The 20657-nt window shown below is 41.9% G+C and overlaps 1 protein-coding gene across 2 annotated transcripts in view; it reads left to right on the forward strand.

The window, feature by feature from the left end:
- Positions 1–20657, forward strand: part of itgbl1 (integrin, beta-like 1) — a 140180-nt gene that overhangs the window by 53352 nt on the left and 66171 nt on the right. For both annotated transcript variants that reach the window (XM_064975664.1, XM_064975663.1), the window contains one exon: positions 20238–20354. In XM_064975664.1, coding sequence (XP_064831736.1) covers positions 20238–20354 — 117 coding nt within the window. The remainder of the gene's footprint in view (positions 1–20237; positions 20355–20657) is intronic.

A 20657-nucleotide genomic window follows, 5' to 3' on the forward strand; every position in this document is an offset into this window, starting at 1 on the left:
CTATGTCATGCAAAGAGGTGCTCCTGATGTTTTGCACACTCGGTGTATACTTTTATCAAATAAAATATTTTTCATCACATGCTTTGTGAACAACAGGTGTGGACTAACAGTGAAATGCTTACTTACGTGCCCTTTCCAATAATGCAGAGAGAAAGAAATTAAATAATTAAAACATGTCATAAAGAAACATTCTAATAGATACACAATGAGTAACAACTTGGCTATATACAAGTGGTACCAGTACCGAGTCGAAGTGTAGGGTTACGAGGAAATTGAGGTAGATATGTACATATAGCTAGGAATAAAGTGACAGATATTAAACACTAGCAGCAGTGTATGTGATGAATCAAAAGAAAGTTAGTGCAAAAAGGGTCAGTGCAGATAGTTAAATAGTTAACAGTTTAGCTACCTGGACTAACACTTTAGCAGTCTTATGGCTTGGGGGTAGAAGCTGTACAGGGTCCTGTTGGTTTTAGACTTGGTGCATCAGTACCGCTTGCCGTGTGGTAGCAGAGAAAACAGTTTTATGGCTTTCCAGTAACACCACTTGGTATAGAGGGGCAGGGTGGCAGGGAACTCGGCCCCAGTGATGTACCGGGTCATCCGTACTACCCTCTGTAGTGCCTTGTGATAGGATGCCAACAAGTTGCCATACCAGGCAGTGATGCAGCCAGTAAAGATTCTCTCAACTCTTTCAGCCTCCTGGTTGGAAGAGGCATTGTCTTACCCACGTCATGACTGTGTTGGTGTGTTTGAACTATGATAGATCCTTAGTGAGGTGGACACAGAGGAACTTGAAGCTCTTGACCCGCTGATGATCAGCCCTCCGTTTCCTGTAGTCCATGATTAGCTCCTTTGTCTTGCTGACGTTGAGGGAGAGATTGTTGTCTGGCACCTCACTGACAGGTTTGGGACCTCCTCCATATGGGCTGTCTCATCGTTGTGAGTGCGGCCACAGTCGTGGGGGAACAGGGATTACAGGATGGGACTTAGCACGCACCCCTGAGGGGTCTCTGTGTTGAGGGTCAATGTGGTGCATGTGCCTACCCTCACCACCTGCGGGTGACCCGTCAGGAAGTCAAAGATCCAGTTGCAGAGGGAAGTGTTCAGTCCCAGGGTCCTTAGCTTTGTGATGTAATCAATGAACATCATTTTTCACTTTGTCCATTTGGCAAAATGTGGAGTGCAATAGAGTTTCATCTGTGGATCTGTTGGTGCAGTATGCAAATTGGAGTGGGTCCAGCGTCTCTGAAATGATGGTGTTGATGTGAGCCATGACCAGCCTTTCAAAGCATTTCATGGCTACAGATGTGAATGCTACGGGGCAATAGTTACGTTGGCGCTCTTGGGGCACAGGGACGATGTGGTCTGCTTAAAACCTTTAGGTGTTACAAACTAGGTATTACAAACGGGACCAGAGAGAGGTTGAAAATGCCAGTGAAGGCACTAGCCAGCTGGTCAGCGCATGCTCTGAGTACGCTTCCTGGTAATTCATCTGGCCCTGCAGCCTTGTGAATGTTAACCTGTTTAAAGGTCTTACTCACATCGGCCACGGAGAGCTAGATCACACAGTCGTCCGGAACAGCTGGTGCTCTCATGCATGGTTCAGTGTTACTTGCCTCGAAGTGACTATAAGGCATTTAGCTTGTCTGGTAGGCTCGCGTCACTGGGCAGCTTGCGGGTGGGTTTCCCTTTGTAAAACGCGATAGTTTGCAAGCCCTGCCACATCCAACGAGCGTCATAGCTGGTGTAGTAGGATTTGTTCTTAGTCCTGTATTGGTACTTTGCCTGTTTGATGATTCGTCGGAGGGCGTAGCGGGATTCTTGTAAGCGTCCGGGTTTAATGTCCCTCTCCTTGAAAGTGGCAGCTCTAGCTCAGTGTGAATGTTACCTGCAAGCCATGGCTTCTGGTTGGGATATGTACGTCCGGTCACTGTGGGGATGATGTTGTCGATGCACTTATTAATGAAGCTGGTGAGAGTCACATCTTTCTATAGAGGGGTCATAGTCTGTAGCCCAAACTGTTGGGATGCTACAGACGGTATCATGAGAAGACATATTTTCTGGATGTCTCCTGGTCTGACAAATACCGGTATAGCTCTGTCAACTTCCCCCGCAGATGAGAAGCCTTAAACCAATAGATTGTGCTGGGGATTTGTTATTATTATGCTAATTCGATTTCTGCGGGGGTGCAGATATCAACTCTGCTGAAACATTTATCCTAAGGTATTCTGAAACATAACATGGTGTGTTATACCACCACATAATCAAGAGTTGTGCAACACCTTGCCTGACTGAGAGCACTAACTATTATGGTGTTTCGAGTCCTGTGTAATGCAGAATTAGACCCTTCACGTTTGGACAAAATAATGTAAATAGGGTCCTTCCTCTTATTGTATATTCCCTGCTCTTCAATGTTGTGTTAATAAAATCGTCATTGGTAATTAAACATGGTTAAATATACAGTATTATGCTCAAACAAAGGACACAAGAATATATAGTTTTGTATGCCTCAGATTGGGTGAATTCTGAACAGTGCATCAGTACAATGTTTGGAGTTCACCTTTTGCCTATGATATTGGGGCCAAAGCTCCTCACACAGTATGTGGCTTTGTGGTTGAGGCGGTAAAATTCCAATCTTACTGCTCCAGCAGTCTGCGGTTAATTTCCCATTTCCGCCTGTCCAACTTTGACTTTTTCTCTGTCTCTCTGTTTCTAATCTGTTTAAACAAAGCACAACAAATAAATGTTTCACATTTCTCTATAGCAGGACTAGCAGGAGACCCAGGTCCACATTCACTTTCTCACATGAATACCAGTTATGAAAGCCCATTTTACACATGTGACGTCATGTTACCTCTGCTATAACTTAGTCCTAAACATTTTGATTATAATCTCACAATGGTCCTGGCTATTGTAAGTGCCAAAGTCTACCCTAGGAAAAGTATTCATTTCCCAGTGTCTTTTAAAATGTTAAACAAAACATAGACAAGAAATCATCAAACAATATTTTGCAAAAAAAATAATTTGAAATGCAAAACCATTTGATTGAATGAGAGAGACAGTCTGCCAAAACATTCTGTTTTCATTCTGATGCTTTTACATGCACTGAAACACCGAAACAAATTGCACAGCCCGCTCTAAAATAACACAATTATTCAGATTGAAGAAACACTTTGGGTGTTTCAGAGCGCTTCCATTCTGTTTTTTAAATTAATTCAGTGTACCATAACACTTACATTGGGTTTACATTCAAACACACTTCAAACACCAGATCTCATCTTAGTTGCACCACTTCATGGTTTGTGGTTTTATCACACAATTATGGTGCTTTGAGTCTTTCTGTCTTAAGGGTGTGATTAAAAGGGGAAAATTCATTTAAAAAAAGCAGTAGAACTGGCCTTGAGTTCCAGATTTGAATGTGAGGGTTCTAGAGTATTGTTTTCTCTCAATGCACTACAATCTCATGTCCTCTCAATGCTCTATAATCTCGATTTTTTTTTTCTTCTTCAGGATTCGTTCCTAAATTCCCTCTGGCTATCTACTCCGATTTAAGAGCACGCTTGTCTGAGTGTAACAGAGCGTAGAATAAGGGATGAATTTACAAACGCTCAACACCCGTTCAATATGGTCGGTGTCAGTAAAAGTGTAATTAAATTGTTAAAGGTGACTGCCAGCAGCAACGCTCCAACGCTCACCAACGCACTGGATAACACGAAAACAGTCTAATCAGCTCTGCTATGGTGAGAACAATGGTCAGAGTGAGGTACAGTTGAAGTCGGAAGTTTACATACACTTAGGTTGGAGTCATTAAAAGTTGTCTTTTAACCACTCCACACATTTCTTGTTAACAAACTATAGTTTTGGCAAGTCTGTTAGGACATCTACTTTGTGCAGGTTTACATGCACCTTAGCCAAGTTAATTTAAACTCAGTTTTACACAATTCCTGACATTTAATCCTAGTAAAAAATAGGCAAGTTAGGATCACCACTTTATTTTAAGAAAGTGAAATGTCAGAATAATATTGGAGAGAATTATTTATTTCAGGTTTTATTTCTTTCATCACATTCCAAGTGGGTCAGAAGTTTACATACACTCAATTAGCATTTGGTAGCATTGCCTTTCAATTGTTTAACATCTCGGGAAGCCTTCCACAAGGTTCCCACAATAAGTTCTGTGAATTTTGGCCCATTCCTCCTGACAGAGCTGGTGTAATGGAGTCAGGTTTGTAGGCCTCCTGGCTCACACACGCTTTTTCAGTTCTGCCAACAAATTTGCTAGGTCAGGGCTTTGTCGTCCTTAATTTGCCACAACTTTGGAAGTATGCTTGGGGTCATTGTCCATTTGGAAGACCCATTTGCGAACAAGCTTTAACTTCCTGACTGATGTCTTGAGATGTTGCTTCAAAATATCCACATAAGTTTCTACCTCATGATGCCATCTATTTTGTGAAGTGCACCAGTCCCTCCTACAGCAAATCACTCCCACAACATGATGCTACCACCCAGATGCTTCACGGTTGGGATTGTGTTCTTCGGCTTGCAAGCCTCCCCCTTTTTCAAACATAAATATGGTCATTATGGCCAAATAGTTCTATTTTTGTTTCATCAGACCGGAGGACATTTCTCCAAAAAGTATGATCTTTGTCCCCATGTGCAGTTGCAAACCGTAGTCTTTTTTTATGGCGGTTTTGGAGCAGTGGCTTCTTCCTTGCTGAGCGGCCTTTCAGGTTATGTTGATATAATACTTGTTTTACTGTGGATATAGATACTTTTGTACCTGTTTCCTCCAGCATCTTCACAAGGTCCTTTGCTGTTGTTCTGGGATTGATTTGCACTTTTCGCACCAAAGTACGTTCATCTCCAGGAGACAGAACGCGTCTCCTTCCTGAGCGGTATGACGGCTGCATGGTCCCATGGTGTTTATACTTGCATACTATTGTTTGTACAGATGAACGTGGTACCTTCAGGTGTTTGGAAATTTCTCCCAAGGATGAACCAGACTTGTGGAGGTCTACAATTATTTTCTTGAAGTCTTGGCTGATTTCTATTGATTATCCCATGATGTCGAGCAAAGAAGCACTGAGTTTGAAGGTAAGCCTTGACATACATCCACAGGTACACTTCCAATTGACTTAAATTATGTCAATTAGCCTATCAGATGTTTCTAAAGCCATGACATAATTGTCTGGACTTTTCCAAGCTGTTTAATGGCACAGTCAACTTAGTGTATGTAAACTTCTGACCCACTGGAATGGTGATACAGTGAAATAATCTGTCTGTAAACAATTATTGGAAAAATTACTTGTGTCATGCACAAAGTAGATGTCCTAACCGACTTTCCAAAACTATAGTTCGTAAACAATAAATTTGTGGAGTGGTTGAAAAAACGAGTTTTAATGACTCCAACCTAAGCGTATTTAAACTTCCGACTTCAACTGTATGTCTGGAAATAGCTAGCAAGCTAGCTAACTTTAGCCAGTTAGCTTAGGGCTCGACTGCTGTTGTGAGGTCAGAACGCTCGGATCAACTCTACTTCTCGGCCAGAGCGTCCAGTGTGCGCTCTGAACCCTCAGAGAGCGAAACGCTCTCAATTTACGAAAAGGACAATCTGACAATGCTCTGAATTTACTCACACCCAAAGCACCCTCTGAGCGTTCTCTGGCACCCCAGAGGTAATTTACGAATGTTGAGTGTTCTAGAATCTCATCTCCTCTCTGTGTTCTGGAAGCTACACAGCTTTTCTGTGTTTTAGAATGGTGTCTTTCTCTCAGTGTTCTGAAAGCTTTCTGACTGACAGTCTCTTTCAACACCGGTACCGTATCATACTTTTCCAGGTCTCCAATATCTACTAATATCTATCTTTTCCTGCACCAAAAAAATGCAGAATATTTATACAGACAACAATTGCTTTATGTACAGTACCAGTCAAAAGTTTGGACAAACCTACTCATTCAAGGGTTTTCTTTATTTTTTATACTATTTTCTACTTTCTAGAATAATAGTGAAGCCATACACGTGGAAATAACACATATGGAATCATGTAGTAACCAAAAAAGTGTTAAACAAATCAAAATATATTTTATATTTGAGATTATTCCAAATAGCCACCCTTTGCCTTGACAGCTTTTCACACTCTTGGCATTCTCTCAATAAACTTCATGAGGTAATCACCTGGAATGCATTTCAATTAACAGGTGTGCCTTGTTAAACGTTATTTGCAGAATTTCAACAATTTCAACTTATTTGAGACAATCAGTTGTGTTGTGACAAGGTAGGCGTGGTGTATAATGACAGTCCATCCTTACGTTAAGACATGAAGGTAAGTCAATCCCGAAAATGTCAAGAACTTTGAAGGTTTCTTCAAGTGCAGTTCCAAAAAACATCACGCGCTATGATTAAACTGTCTCTCAAGATAACCGCCACAGGAAAGGAAGACCCAGAGTTACCTATGCTGCAGAGGAAAGGTTCATTAGAGTTACCAGCCTCAGAAATTGCAGCTCAAATAAATGTTTCATGGAGTTTAAGTAAGAGACATATCTCAACATAAACTGTTCAGAGGAGACTGCGTGAATCAGGCCTTCGTGGTTGAATTTCTGCAATGAAACTACTACTAACGGACACCAATTAGAAGAAGTGACTTGCTTGGGCCAAGAAACACAAGCAATGGACATTAGACCAGTGGAAATCTGTCCCTTGGTCTGATGAGCCCAAATGTTATGTTTCGGTTTCTACCACTGTTTCTTTGTGAGACGCAGAGTAGGTGAACGGAGGATCTCCACATGTCTGATTCCCATTGTGAAGCATGGTGGAGGAGGTGTGATGGTGTGGGGGTGCTTTGCTGGTGACACTGTCTGTGGTTTATTGAGAATTCAAGACACACTTAACCAGCATGGCTAACACAGCATTCTGCATCAACATGCCATCCCATCTGGTTTGTGCTCGGTGGGACTATCATTTGTTTTTCAACAGGCCAATGACCCAACACACCTCCAGGCTGTGTAAGGGCTATTTAGGTGTGTCCAGTAGGTGTGTCCAAACTTTTGACTGGTACTGTATCTGTAAATCAACTTCCTGTATGCATAATGCAATTTTATACACTGTAGAATTAATCATAAGAATGTTCAGTTGCTTTCAAAAAACATAATTTTTCACACATCTGCTGTTGTTTAATACATAGTAATGATTGCTTAATTATGTGTGGGATTGTGTCTAGCTGGTTTGATTGATAGAAAGAAGAAAGTCAATTGTTTAATACAAACGTCTTAGTTTTTACCAACATCTTAGTTTTTACCACGTTCAACTTTTTTCATTCATCTTTTTCACTCCGGACGCTTTTTCTGGACATGGTTATACAGGACCTCCACCAGCTGGAAAAGCTAAGTAGTAACATTAACATTATGCCATCTAATTGCAGTCGTTGTACTAATAATATACAGGAGAACTATCACCTTATGGTCACCTTATGGTGAGGACAGCCGTGTTGCAAGCCAAGCTTCAGATGCAATCGTTAGGGAAGGTCAAAGGATGAAACAGTGTCTGTGCCACCAGTAAGTACAAATAGTAGTATAAATCTCCCTGCACAGGCCCCACAGCCGGACAATTTTCTTAAGGCTTCTGGTCAGAAATACCTTCGGCATGCTCAACCGGTGTCACTCATTCAGCCGACAAAAACTTTCAACCAGTTCTCCCCATTAAGCAATGAGTGGAGTCAGAGCCCAATCCTTCTTAGATCTCTCCTCCATCCATTACGGGATCTGACTCGCCGAAGCCTCTCACCGTTAGCTCTGACAAATTGAAAACCCATTGGTGACTCCATTACCCGCAATATTAGACTTAAAAAGAATCATCCAGCGATCATACACTGTTTACCAGGGGGCAGGGCTACCGACATAAAGGCTTATCTGAAGAGGGTGCTGACTAAGGATAAAACTGGTGAGCATAGAGAGTATAGGGATATTGTTATCCACGTCGGCACCAACGATGTTAGAATGAAACTGTCAGAGGTCACCAAGCGCAACATAGCTTCAGTATGTATATTAGCTAAACAGATGTGTCAGCATCGGGTAATTGTCTCTGGCCCCCTTCCAGTTAAGGGGAGTGATGAGCTCTACAGCAGAGTCTCACAACTCAGTCGCTGGTTGAAAACTTTTTTCGGCCCCTCAATATGGAACTTGTAGATAATTGGCCCTCTTTCTGGGACTCACCCACAAACAGGACCAAGCCTGGCCTGCTGAGTAAATGACGAGCTGGAGGGGTGCTCTCATCTTATCTATCAACATAGACAAGGCTCTAACTCCTCTCCGCTTTGAGATAGGGTGCAGGCCAGGCAGCAGGCTGTTAGCCAGCCTGCCAGCTTAGTGGTGACTGCAACTACCACAGTCAGTGTAGTCAGCTCAGCTATCCCCATTGAGACAGTGTCTGTGCTTCGATCGAGGTTGGGCAGAACTAAACATGGTGGTGTTCTCCTTAGAAATCTCACTGGAATAAAGACCTCCTCCATTCCTGTCATTATTGAAAGAGATTCTGATATCTCACATCTCAAAATAGGGCAACTTAATGTTAGATCCCTCACTTCCAAGGAAGTCAATGAACTATTCACTGATAATAATCTTGATCTGGTTGGCCTGACTGAAATTTGGCTTAAGCCTGATGAATTGACTATGTTAAATGAGGCCTCTCCTCTTGGTTACACTATTGACCATATCTTCCGTGTATCCTGCAAAGGTGGAGGTGTTGCTGACATTTACAACAGCAAATTTCAATTTACCTCCCAAAAATGACAGCATTTTAGTTGTTTGAGCTTCTAGCCATGAATTCTATGCAGCCTACTCAATCACTTTTTATAGCTACTGTTTACAGGCCTCCTAGGCCTTATACAGCATTCCTCACGGAGTTTCCTGAATTCCTATCGGACCTTGTAGAAATATTCACATTTTTAGTGACTTCAATATACTCATGGAAGTCCACAGACCCACTCCAAAAGGGGGTTTTGTCCAATATGTCTCCGGACCTACTCATTGCCACAGTCATACCCTGGATATAGTTTTGTCCTGTGGAATAAACATTGTGGATCTAAATGTTTTTCCTCATAATCCTAGACTATGATTTATTATGTTTGCAATCACAACAAATAATCTGCTCAGACCCCAACCAAGGATCATTGAAAGCTGTGCTATAAAATCTTGGATTCCTAGATGCTCTTCCACGCTCCCACCACCTGCCCAAGGACATACAAAAACCAGTTAATCACCTAACTGAGGATCTCAATGTAACCTTGCGTAATACTCTAGATGCAGTCGCACCCCTAAAACAAAACAAAACAAAAAAAAGACAGTCTGTCACTCACCTGGCCTTTCCAAGCCTAGCATGGACAGAGAGGTAGGAGCCAGTGTGTGTGTGTGCAAGCAAACATGTATGCCTATATGTATGTGTATGGAGTTTATGTGTTTCATTGGCAATTTGGGTATAGCGTTGGAAGTTGCATGTGTGTGTGTGTGTGTTTTGAATGGCTGAGTGATTAACCAAACATTTCTCTCTCTCTCTCTCTCTCTCTCTCTCTCTCTCTCTCACCCCAACCTTTTCCCTCCGCTGTGCTGATTGAAGGGTTGTGAGTGCTAGGCGTGGAAAGGCCAGGTGATAGACAGACCGTCTGTGTGTTTACCTCCACCAGCTTCCTACTAGGGAAGAGCGGAGGGGGGGGCACTGATTGTGTGAATTTAAAGTTGAGGAGAAGAGGATGCCATGTTAAAGTGTCAGGATTGGGGTAAATGTATAGTGAACAAAAATACAAACGCAACAATTTCAACAGTTCTTTTCAGGAAATGAGTCCATTTAAATAAATAAATTAGGCCCTAATCCATGGATTTCACATGACTGGGCAGTGGTGCAGCCATGGGTGGTCATAGGAGTGCATAGGCCCACCCACTGGGGAGCCAAGCCCAGCCAATCAGAATCTGTTTTTGACCTCTTGAAGGCCATTGAAGGGTGTGTGGCTGAAAATCAAGTTAAGGGCGAACTACAGTATGTTATCATGTACTTATACAGAAAATAGAGCAGGTTCTGTATGGCTTTTAGCAGTGCAGAAATACAATAGCATGTCCTCACATCATAGGTCTACGGATTTGGTGTCTGGCAAATGACAGATGGGCTGGACCATTTTTTGTTGTTGGGTGAGCTGGTCAAAATGAACACACACATCAAAATAAAACAATGAAAAGGGTGACATAGGCCAGTTAAGATTTTTTTTTTTTTTTTTGGGGGGTTGCTTCATTTTGTTATACTAATCTATAATGAGCCATTGGCTGATCAGTGTGCAATGACCGGTTGAGCTGAACAGAGGACACGCAAACTCACATTCAAAGTCAAACATCGGTAAAGATACCTGCTCCGACTCTCAGTTAGACAGCCAAGATCATGGATGGTAAAAAATAAAAAGGGTGCTTATACACTTAGAATGATCACTATAAGTCATTAGGCTTTTAATAAGGTTTTTTATAATGGCTTAACACTAGAACCGCCTGGTCTTTCAGCATATCAGAACCCGCTAAAGAACGTGGCCGGGCGTCTCCTTTAGCATCTGCATCAGATGCATATCAACCTGCATGGTGCGCAAACACGCTTGATAAATAAAATGCTTGATAGTGCCTGAACTATTATTGTAAAGGGTTAATCGCATGAAGAAATATTCATGGGAATATATCAATTTCAAGAAATAACAACAATAGTTATTTGTTTAGATAGAGTCAAGGATATGTTTTGAATAATATACAGTCATTTGTTGATTGAATCACACACTGTATTGTGCCCTTTATACCCGTGCCTTTACTCATGAGTTAATTGTGTCTTCTCTTTATGTTTAGGGTCCACAATCAGCAGATAGCTTCTGGGCTTTGTGTGAGCATCCCCACAAACAAATCGGTTGCAATGCACTTAGTTGTCATGGGTCTTGTTTCGTGTGCACCTGCCAAATTGACATTGTGTCTTATTTCTCCCGAGTGGGAGCTGTGGTGCTTGGGGAAGACGGAGAGCAGGACCTGTCGCCTTAGCAGCCTGCTTGGCGGCTGTAGCTTCTTTCTTGGCGTTCATGTGGTTCTCACGAAACTCAGATCCAGTGGGATGCATGGTGCTGAGGATGCAAACACTCTTATTTTGAATTTCTCCGCTGGTACAGTATGTTGTTTAGCGCAGAGGGCAGCAGCAGTTTGTTCACTGTTCCGAGCAGGCTAGTCTTCTTCGCAATCAACTTGTCTGGCAGGGAAATTGATGTGAAAAAGTTGTCCATGGTCACATTTCTGCATTTGCATTTGCCCATGTAAGGCTCCACGAGTCTCAAAACCACAGCCTCAGAAAGTCGCTCACTTGCTGGCCTGGTTTCGTCTTTCCCCGGATGCGGAAAGCCACTGAGCAAGTACTTGGTTTTGACATTGGTGGCTAACCAAAACTTAACTGAAGTCACATGCACTATTATCAGTTTCTATCTATTGCCCATTTATCCTTTGAACGGCAGAATAGCTTATTTTAATTTTAAGTTTATTATGTTACTAGTTTTTGCTTAGTAGCCAGAGCAATGCTGCAGCGTGAGTGGTCATGTGCTGAATGCATGGACAGCACAGATATTTTGGAAAAAAATTAAATTTGGAAAAAGAGCTACACTTCTTGAATTTTGAGCGTTATTTGACAAAGTTAAGTGTCATCGAAACTGCAGAATATGCTCTTTCAGATACTATATAGAAATCACTGAGCCTCCCGAGCGGTACAGTGGTCTAAGGCACTCCATCACGGTGCTAGCTGTGCCACTAGAGATCCTGGTTTGAGTCCATGTCTGTCGCAGCTGGCCGGGGCAGCACACCATTGGCCCAGCGTCATCTGGGTTAGGGGAGGGTTTGGCTGGCAGGAATGTCCTTGTCCCATCGTGCTCTAGCAACTCCTGTGGCGGGCCAGGCACCTACGAAGGCCAGGTGTACAGTGTTTCTTCTGACACAAAGGTATGGCTGGCTTCTGGGTTAAGCAGGCATTGTGTCAAGAAGCAGTGTGGCTTGGTTGGGTTGTGTTTTGGCGGACCTTCGCCTCTCCCGAGTCCAGTTGCAGCGATGACATAAGATTGTAACTACCAACTGGATACCAGAAAATTGGCTCTGAATGAGGATGTGCCCATCTCTTCATGTACAATTTGAGAACTGATAGGCCTAAGATTGTCACACATTTCATTATTGTCAATTTAATCTTGTTTATATTATGTGTGAAATTAGTTTTGTTATAGTTTAGGTGTAACTTTGATGGGCCGGCTGTGCAGGCTGACTGGCATTGTTTGTTTCCTGCTCATCATCTTTGATAGAGTCAAGGATATATTTAGCATTATTTTAAAGGCCCACTACAACACGTAGCATGTTTGCCTTTCCTTTACAATACATTTGATTAGTAATGGAGTTACAGTAAATAAAACAGTCCCGTAACAGCTTCTTTTTTACAAAGTAACACAAACTCATCATTACACTATTGTTGTTCTAAATTAAATCAACCTCTTCATCATTCAGTTAGGACTAATTTAAATTCTATTTTGAAGTAATTTGCACTATTATTGCCCCTCCATTTTTCATTCATTCAGTGGGCTGGTATCGTTTGCTATGCTGGATAGAATCAAGGATATTGTCCTGACGTGACTTGCATTAATGTGATGACTGTTATTTATCTTATCAACTAACTATGTTTAATTGTTACTCCATTAAATTAATCATGTAACAATTAACTCATTAGGAATTTGGGGCACCACGGGAAAAGTTGTTTAACGAATTACTATCTCCTGAATTAAACTCCAAAGATATATAGATATTTCTTAGTTCAATAACAGTCACTTATTAATTATTACCTCAGATCAGTCTCATTCTGAACTACGTAGAACTCTTGAAACCTAAACAACCCCAGCTTTTCTGATTATTTGGTTATACACAAATTGATTTAATTATTTATTTACTAACAAACTAAATAATAACACAGAATACACATACACACTTACATGAGATAAAAGTCCCTAGTGGACTGACAAGATATGACAGCTTGTTACACACATGGAGAATGAGGGGTAGGTAAAGAGAGGGAGGGACAAAGAGAGACAACACTTGGATACATTTGGAAGGTACCTTCAAAATAATAATAATACTTTGCTCACGAACCACCGCTCATTTGGGTAATAAATGCAATGTATTTACGTGTAGATGTCTTTGTCCGTCGTCCCTCTGAAACCAATCGATCCTGCTATGAGGAAGGGGCTGGATGGGTGTAAGGCTCTGGTTGTCCACCAGAGGTCACAATGTTCTTTCTTCTTTGTAGAGCTTCTCTGGTAGTGAAGTGTTTGTCAGAACAGATACTTCAGATGCACCAACAGTTGTCTAAGATGGGATTCTCCTTTCCACCTAATGTCTTTAGTCAAAGTTCAAGACTACTTTACATGCCAGCTGCAGACTGGTAATGCTAAGGTCTAGTGAGTTTATCTTCTCGTGTAGAGATTGAGAGTTTCAGAGTTTCAACCATTTGTAACGTTTAGCTCGCACTTCACGTCAGCTGGTTTGGTAGTTTCAACCATTTCAACGCGTGAACCACGGTCTCACGTCTTTTGGTCTCAATGGTTGATTATTCAGGGTTCAGCTCCCGAGCACTTTACACGCCAGTAGTAACCCGGCAATGTACTGTTCTCACCATTTTCAGCCGTGTTGCCACCACTCAAAGCTACTTGCTGCTGATAAGTAGGCATAACATAAACTCATCACTACGCTATTGTCGTTCTATATTAAATCAACATCTCCACCATCCTTATAATTCAGTTAGGCCTAACAAGAAGAAGCACAGAGTGACATCAGAGAATATGCTGAGACAGGTAGACAGCACAACTGGGAGGCACACAAAAAGGTGAGTTGGCGATGCGCGCAGTGATATGGTTTGGTGTGGATAAAATGCCAGGACCTAACTCTTGTCCCAGTCAGCCCATGCTTTTGTACCATTAATGCTTCCATACCTTGAAAGGACACAGTGCTCACAGATGGTGCTGAAACACATGGTCAATCACAGTCAGGAACATTTGTGAACTAGTCTAAGACACAGTTGCAGGGTCAACACCTCTTACTCAACTCTAAGTCTCTCTTTCAATCTCTCTCTCTCTTTTATTCTTATTTCTCTCAGTTCAACACACACTGCAGTATTTATTATGTTTTTGACATTACTCAGATCTTGACAAACAAGGAGTTTCTCTTCAGGGTCCCTGGGATCCCATTGTTAACATCTGGAATCATTCTCCATTTTTTTTAATGTATTTTTTATTGTTGTGTTTTTCATAGTGGCTTTATGCTTCACCACACACACCAGGGGTAAAAAAAAATGATCCGGCTCACACAAACACACACAGCGAGGGAGTGGGCCTCTGTTTCTGCTTGGCGAGCAGAGAGAGCGAGAGATACCCCCCACCCCTCCTCCCGCCAAGTAGGCCTATTTACAAGTCAGATTTCCCTAGCATTGCAAAGTTCGGGAAGACAGGAGAGTGAGAAAAGTTTTCAAGCTGTCTGAAGAAAGCTTGAAGTTTGAGGTTTGATGTGAGGAAGGTCCTACGTGGCAGATAGGAGGTTGGGGGCGTTAATGGAATACTTTAGCCCGACTTGTTTCCCATTCGCACCACAGGACCACTGTGATGTGGCACCGAGGACGATTTCACAGGATTTGTCATGTTTTGTGTGAAGTCTGCTATAGGCCTGTCACAATACGGCATGAAAGAAAGATTTAAGAGAATTTTTAATCGTTGGAGATTTGGAGGCAGCTAACCTGGTTTTAACCTATTTCAGCTCTGAAGTCAGAAGATAGTTGATGCTGTGACTGTGACAAGATAATGAGCATCTCAGTAGGTGAAACTGGCTGCTGTCATTACGACATCATCATAACATCATTAGAATGTCATTGAAACCAGAAATGGGTTGATATGACGTTATTACAACTGGTTTTGCAAGCTGGGTATTTCTATTGTTGTTGTTTGTTATTTGTGGTTATTTTGAATAGTTTTCTGTGTTTAAGTCCACTGACAAACCATGGAGCTGGTTTGCACTTGGGTCCACTCTGGCTCCTTAGTGTCACAGTTGATATCTGTGTTGTGTGATGTAGAGTGCCTGTGGGCGATTGACTATGTTTAGGCTTCACTGGTCTGTCCACTGCATCTTCAAACAGGGGCAAACTGAGTTCGACTGCCCCCCATTCACTTGTTGCTGTAGTGAAGGTGTTATGTACACACACACATAAACACACACAAACACACACTCAGGAAGACAACAAATCCTTGGAAAGTTGGTTAGTGTAGAGGGTAAACAATTGACACACACAAACCAGACACACCCCTCTCAGGCACAGGTAACCATGACGACCACAGACATAATTGATAAGACAGGGGTGTATGAGGCCAGTGAGGATGACTGGAGAGGTTGTCAAACAGGCCACTGCCTGCAGGTTACTCTGTCTAATTACAGAGTGGTGTGTGTGTGTGTGTGTGTGTGTGTGTGTGTGTGTGTGTGTGTGTGTGTGTGTGTGTGTGTGTGTGTGTGTGTGTGTGTGTGTGTGTGTGTGTGTGTGTGTGTGTGTGTGTGTGTGTGTGTGTGTGTGTGTGCCAGATGACACCTGTTGGTCATTTCAAGACAAGACTGATTCTATGTCAAATAATACAGTACATATTAAACTGCCAATTCAAAGCAAGTTCATTGACTATTTTCACACCTATTCATACTTCTCTGACCTACCAACTTCTAACGGTAAGATAGTTGCTTTAAAGGAGAAACATGTAGCATTTCATCCATACATGTGATTTCTTCATGGTTTTTTGAAGGACACTGCTTAGAATTGGCTAAAATAGCTTTTTCCTGCTTCTTACCTTATTAGAATCCAAAAAACATCAGTTGCAACGACGTGAAGAAGTTTTGTATTGCTAATATGTTATTGTTGTCCACTTTCCAAACGAGAACCAATCATAATTCAGGAAGTTGTCCACACAACAACAGCCAGCTAGGCTGGTAAAAATGCTAATTGGCGGTGAAAATATGTCACGCTTTGTTCATAAATGTAATTTTTACTCTCGTGGATTTCAATTTTTTTGCTACAGATCTTAATTTGATCACCCTGACGCAGAAAAACTTTCCTGCAAAGCAGAAAACGACAAACTTAAGTGTATTTAAGGTTTAAAAGGATTGTAAATGTTTGTAATTTCCACTTTGAAAATTTAGACTTGATTTTTGTAAAATGTAAAAAAACAAACTATAATCCACATTTCCTGTTGCTGCAGGATTATTTTTCCTGTGGTAGGAAACTCAGGAAACTGGCTCAAATTAAGATTCTACAGTACTACTGGTATGTAATTGACATTTGGCACGAGCTGGAAGTGGAATTGTCACTTGTAGCTTCTCTTTACCTGCAAGTAAGCCTTGCCCATGCACCTAACAGCATGTCTATTTTGAAGAATGGAACTTGGATGCATACACATGCCTCTCCTGCCTACACTATTCATTTTATTGGTAACAGAGAGATGGACACTTCCCAAACTCTAGTGGAACACATTTTGGTCATTTATCAGATGCTCTTATACAGGTTAAGTGCCTTGCACAATGGCACATCAACATATTTTTCACCTATTCAGCTTTGGGATTAAGACCTACAACCTTTCTGCTTCTGGTCCAATGCTCTTAACAGCTAGGCTACCTGTCACCCTTAACCACTAGGCTAACTGAACACACACAGTCATTTAGCAGAAAATCTTATCCAGAGCGATTTTCAGGAGCAATTAGGGTTAATAAGTGCCTTGTTTTATATACACTTAATTAGTTTATTAGGTCCACCATTCTAGGAGCAGGTCGGAGCCCCATTTACCTCGAGAACAGCCTGAATTCTTCAGGACTGGTTACAAGGTGTCAGAAACGTTCCACAGGGATGTTGGTCCATGCTGATGCAATGGCATCAAGCAGTTGCTGCAGATTGGACTGCGGCACATTAATGCTGCAAACAGCCGGTTCCATCTCATCCAAAAGATGCTCTATTGGGTTGAGGTCTGGGGACTGCACATTCCACTCAAATATACTGAACTCGCTGTCATGTTCCAGGCAATTTCCACTTCACAATTGTCCAGTGCTGGTGATCGGGTGCCCACTGGAGCCGATTCTTCGTATTTTTAGCTAATAGGAGTGGAACCCGGTGTGGTCGTCTGCTGCAATAGTCCATCCGTGACAAGGATTAACGAGTTGTGAGTTCCAAGATGCCCGTTACTTGTCTGTTTGCCTTCCGCCTGTTAGCTTGCACAATTCTTGCCATTCTCCCTCGACCTCTCCCATCAACGAGCTGTTTTCGCCCACAAGACAGCCACTGGATCCAACGCACCTGGCACCGACGATCATACCAAGCTCTAAGTCGCTTGTTTGGCCCATTCTAATTTTAAATCGAACAGTAACTGAATGCCTCGATGCCTGTCTGCCTGCTTTATATAGGGCCACTTGACTCACTGTCTGTAGGAACAATCCATTTTCGTGAACGGAGTGGTGTACCTAATTTCACACCATAAGGCTGGAATAATACTGTGAAATTGTACAAATTATGATAATGCCCTTTTTAGTGTAATAAGAGCTGTTTGAAAAGACCGCCTGAAATTTCAACCTGTTTTGTTGGGATAGAATTTTGGCCTGCCTGGTGACATCAAATGAAATTAAACTTCTTAAGACTACGGTGGGCACTGTATTAACTGGTAATTACTTATTTTAGGTTTAAGTGTGTAGGTCACATTCTTTATTGTGTATCTATGGAAGTTATACATTTAGAACCGCCTGCTCAATAGGAATCGAATAGCAGTAGCGAGTCGACTAGACAAGCAGCTTGCTAAGGACCACACTTTGACATGACGTGGCAAAGAGGAGACAAAATGGATTGTAATGACGCAGCTGACCACTCGATTGAGCCAGAGACACGTTTATTCGACAGATAAGCCTGAGTGTCCTAGGAATATCTAGTCTTTTGTGTTCTGACTAATAAAACAGTGGGACATTAATCAAATAAATAATGTAAACATATTATCAGTAAAGAACTCATTTTGTGTGGAAGTCCCCCCCCAAAAAAATGTTCTGTGGAGACAGACATTAAAAGCACAGTAAAATCAAGAAAAAGCTACATTTTTCTGAGCGCATCTCCCCTTGTTGATGGGGTGGACACGCTGTTTGAATGCCAACATTTTTGATTCAGATGTTCACAAATTTCACAAATTCGGACTCCCACTAATGTGATGACAATTTGAAAAAAAGTAAAAAAAGAAGGTGAAATATTTTTGGTAGATGTTCCTAAATCTGATTGTAACTATATACTGTATACTCATGAGGACAGCCACAGGAAAGGAAGACCCAAAGAGATACCTCTGCTGCAGAGGAAACGTTCATTAGAGTTACCAGCCTCAGAAATTGCAGCCCGAAGAAATGCTTCACTTCTCAACTTTAACTGTTCAGAGGACACTGCGTGAATCTGGCCATCATGGTCGAAATGCTGCAAAGAAACCACTACTAAAGGACACCAATAAGAATATAAAGACTGGCTTGGGCCAAGAAACACAAGCAATGAACATTAGACTCATGGAAATCTGTCCTTTGGTCTGATGAGTCTAAATTCAAGATATTTGTTTCCGACCACCGTGTCTTTGTGAGATTAGGTGAACGGATGATCTCTGCATGTGTGGTTCCTACCGTGAAGCATGGAGAAGGTGGTGTGGGGGTGCTTTGCTGGTGACACTGCCAGTGATTTTTTTTTAATTCAAGGCACACTTAACCAGCATGGCTACCACAGCATTCTGCAGCAATACGCCATCCCATCTGGTTTGCGCAGAGTGGGACTGTCATTTGTTTTTCATTAGGAAATTACCCAACACACCTCCAGACTGTGTAACGGCTATGTGGCCAAGAAGGAGAGTGATGGAGTGCTGCATCAGATGACCTGGCATCCACAATCACCTGACCTCAACCCAATTGAGATGGTTTGGGATGAGTTTTACAGCAGAATAAGCTGTAACAATGTTTATTTCGGTGGATGGGCCAATAAATATACATATATATATTATTAAAAATATTGCTTTCTTGCTGGATTGATGAATACAGCCATAGCAAACCAGTGCAAAACTGGTGTCAACTCTATATTAATAGACCAATAAGAAAGAGATTTTTCAACTGTGCCAATAACAGCGAGTTTTTAGTTACCCCCTCCCCACTCAGACCAGCAAAACAATCACAGTAAGTTACTCCGTTGTTACCCAGATATGATTTGATATCGAGATAGAAATGGCTGCATTGGACCTTCAGCTCTAATGCATTTAACCAAAACCTACGAACGTCTAAATTTAACCGTTGAGGATAGTTTTGGTTTCACTTTTGCGCAGTTTGACTGACAGCTAACGGATGGCGACACACTCTGTAATACACTCCGCAATCTACTCAGGGACACACTCCGCAATCTCTGAAACCTGCAGTTATGACAACTCTCCGTTTGCTTTGGCAGTTGCTTTGGTTAGACAGCACTTTGTACTGGGATTGTCTCTGTTGCCGTTTTCATTCTCCTCCTTGTAAAGCCTTCTGGGTGTATTTATTAATGCACACCATAGTATACCGAAGTAAAATGTTTTGCAAAGGAAAACGTGCCACGAAAATGATAGTTTCTTATTGTGCAAGTAGTCCCTCCTCGTTTCGTTATGTGATAGAAACTGTAAAACAGATTATTTCCATTTACCCTCAAAATGTTGTCATATTATGTTTCAGTGTAATGTAATTGTTGTTAAATGAATGATTCAATGGATATTAAAAAGCAATTGAAAGCAGACTAGAATTCAATCTCCTAAAACTGACCAATTTACAACCTCATTTGGAAGAATATATTTCTCCCTTAGGTACAGTATGCACATACTTTAAGAGCCAATATTAGGTGCATTTGGCTGCCGATACCTGAAGATTCCCTTACCTCAAATAGTGGTTGTTGTTATGTTCTGTAAGAAGGACCTCACCCTTCTGTATTTGAGGATATAACTTCACTGAATCTACCTTTAACAATACAACATGAGCGATGGCAAATAAACATTTTCTGACAATCGTTGTTGAAAAACTGTATTTGACAATTTAGTCGTCTGTCATAATGTTGTTAAATGAGAATAACACTGCCACCTTTACACCTGTATTCTTACCTGTGTACTACCTGTGTTCCAGGTCTGTGTCAATGTGGTCAGTGTACCTGCCATCCCCCAGGGGACACTCGTGTGCATGGGAGGAACTGTGAGTGTGATGACCGCCAGTGTGAGGACACCAGCGGGGAGATATGTGGAGGTGAGGGTACACACACACACACCCTCCCAGGCGCAGGCAGCCATGACAACCACAGAGATTATCTCGATAAGGCAGGGGTGTTATACACGTATGCGTAATTGAGTATGGTCCATTGTACTTAGTCGTGGAAGTTGCATGTGTGTGCCTCTTGAATGGCTGAGTGATTAGCTGATACGTCCTGATACCACATACAAACCTCTCTCTCTTTCTCTCAATGAGAAATGTCAACCGCCAATGAAACATTAGAACAGGGCCTTTGAGCCAGTCCTATCTGCTAAAGCTACCATGAGGAGTGTTTAACTA

This window comes from Oncorhynchus masou, chromosome 10, assembly GCF_036934945.1.
Source record: "Oncorhynchus masou masou isolate Uvic2021 chromosome 10, UVic_Omas_1.1, whole genome shotgun sequence".
NCBI classification, from domain to species: Eukaryota; Metazoa; Chordata; class Actinopteri; order Salmoniformes; family Salmonidae; genus Oncorhynchus; species Oncorhynchus masou.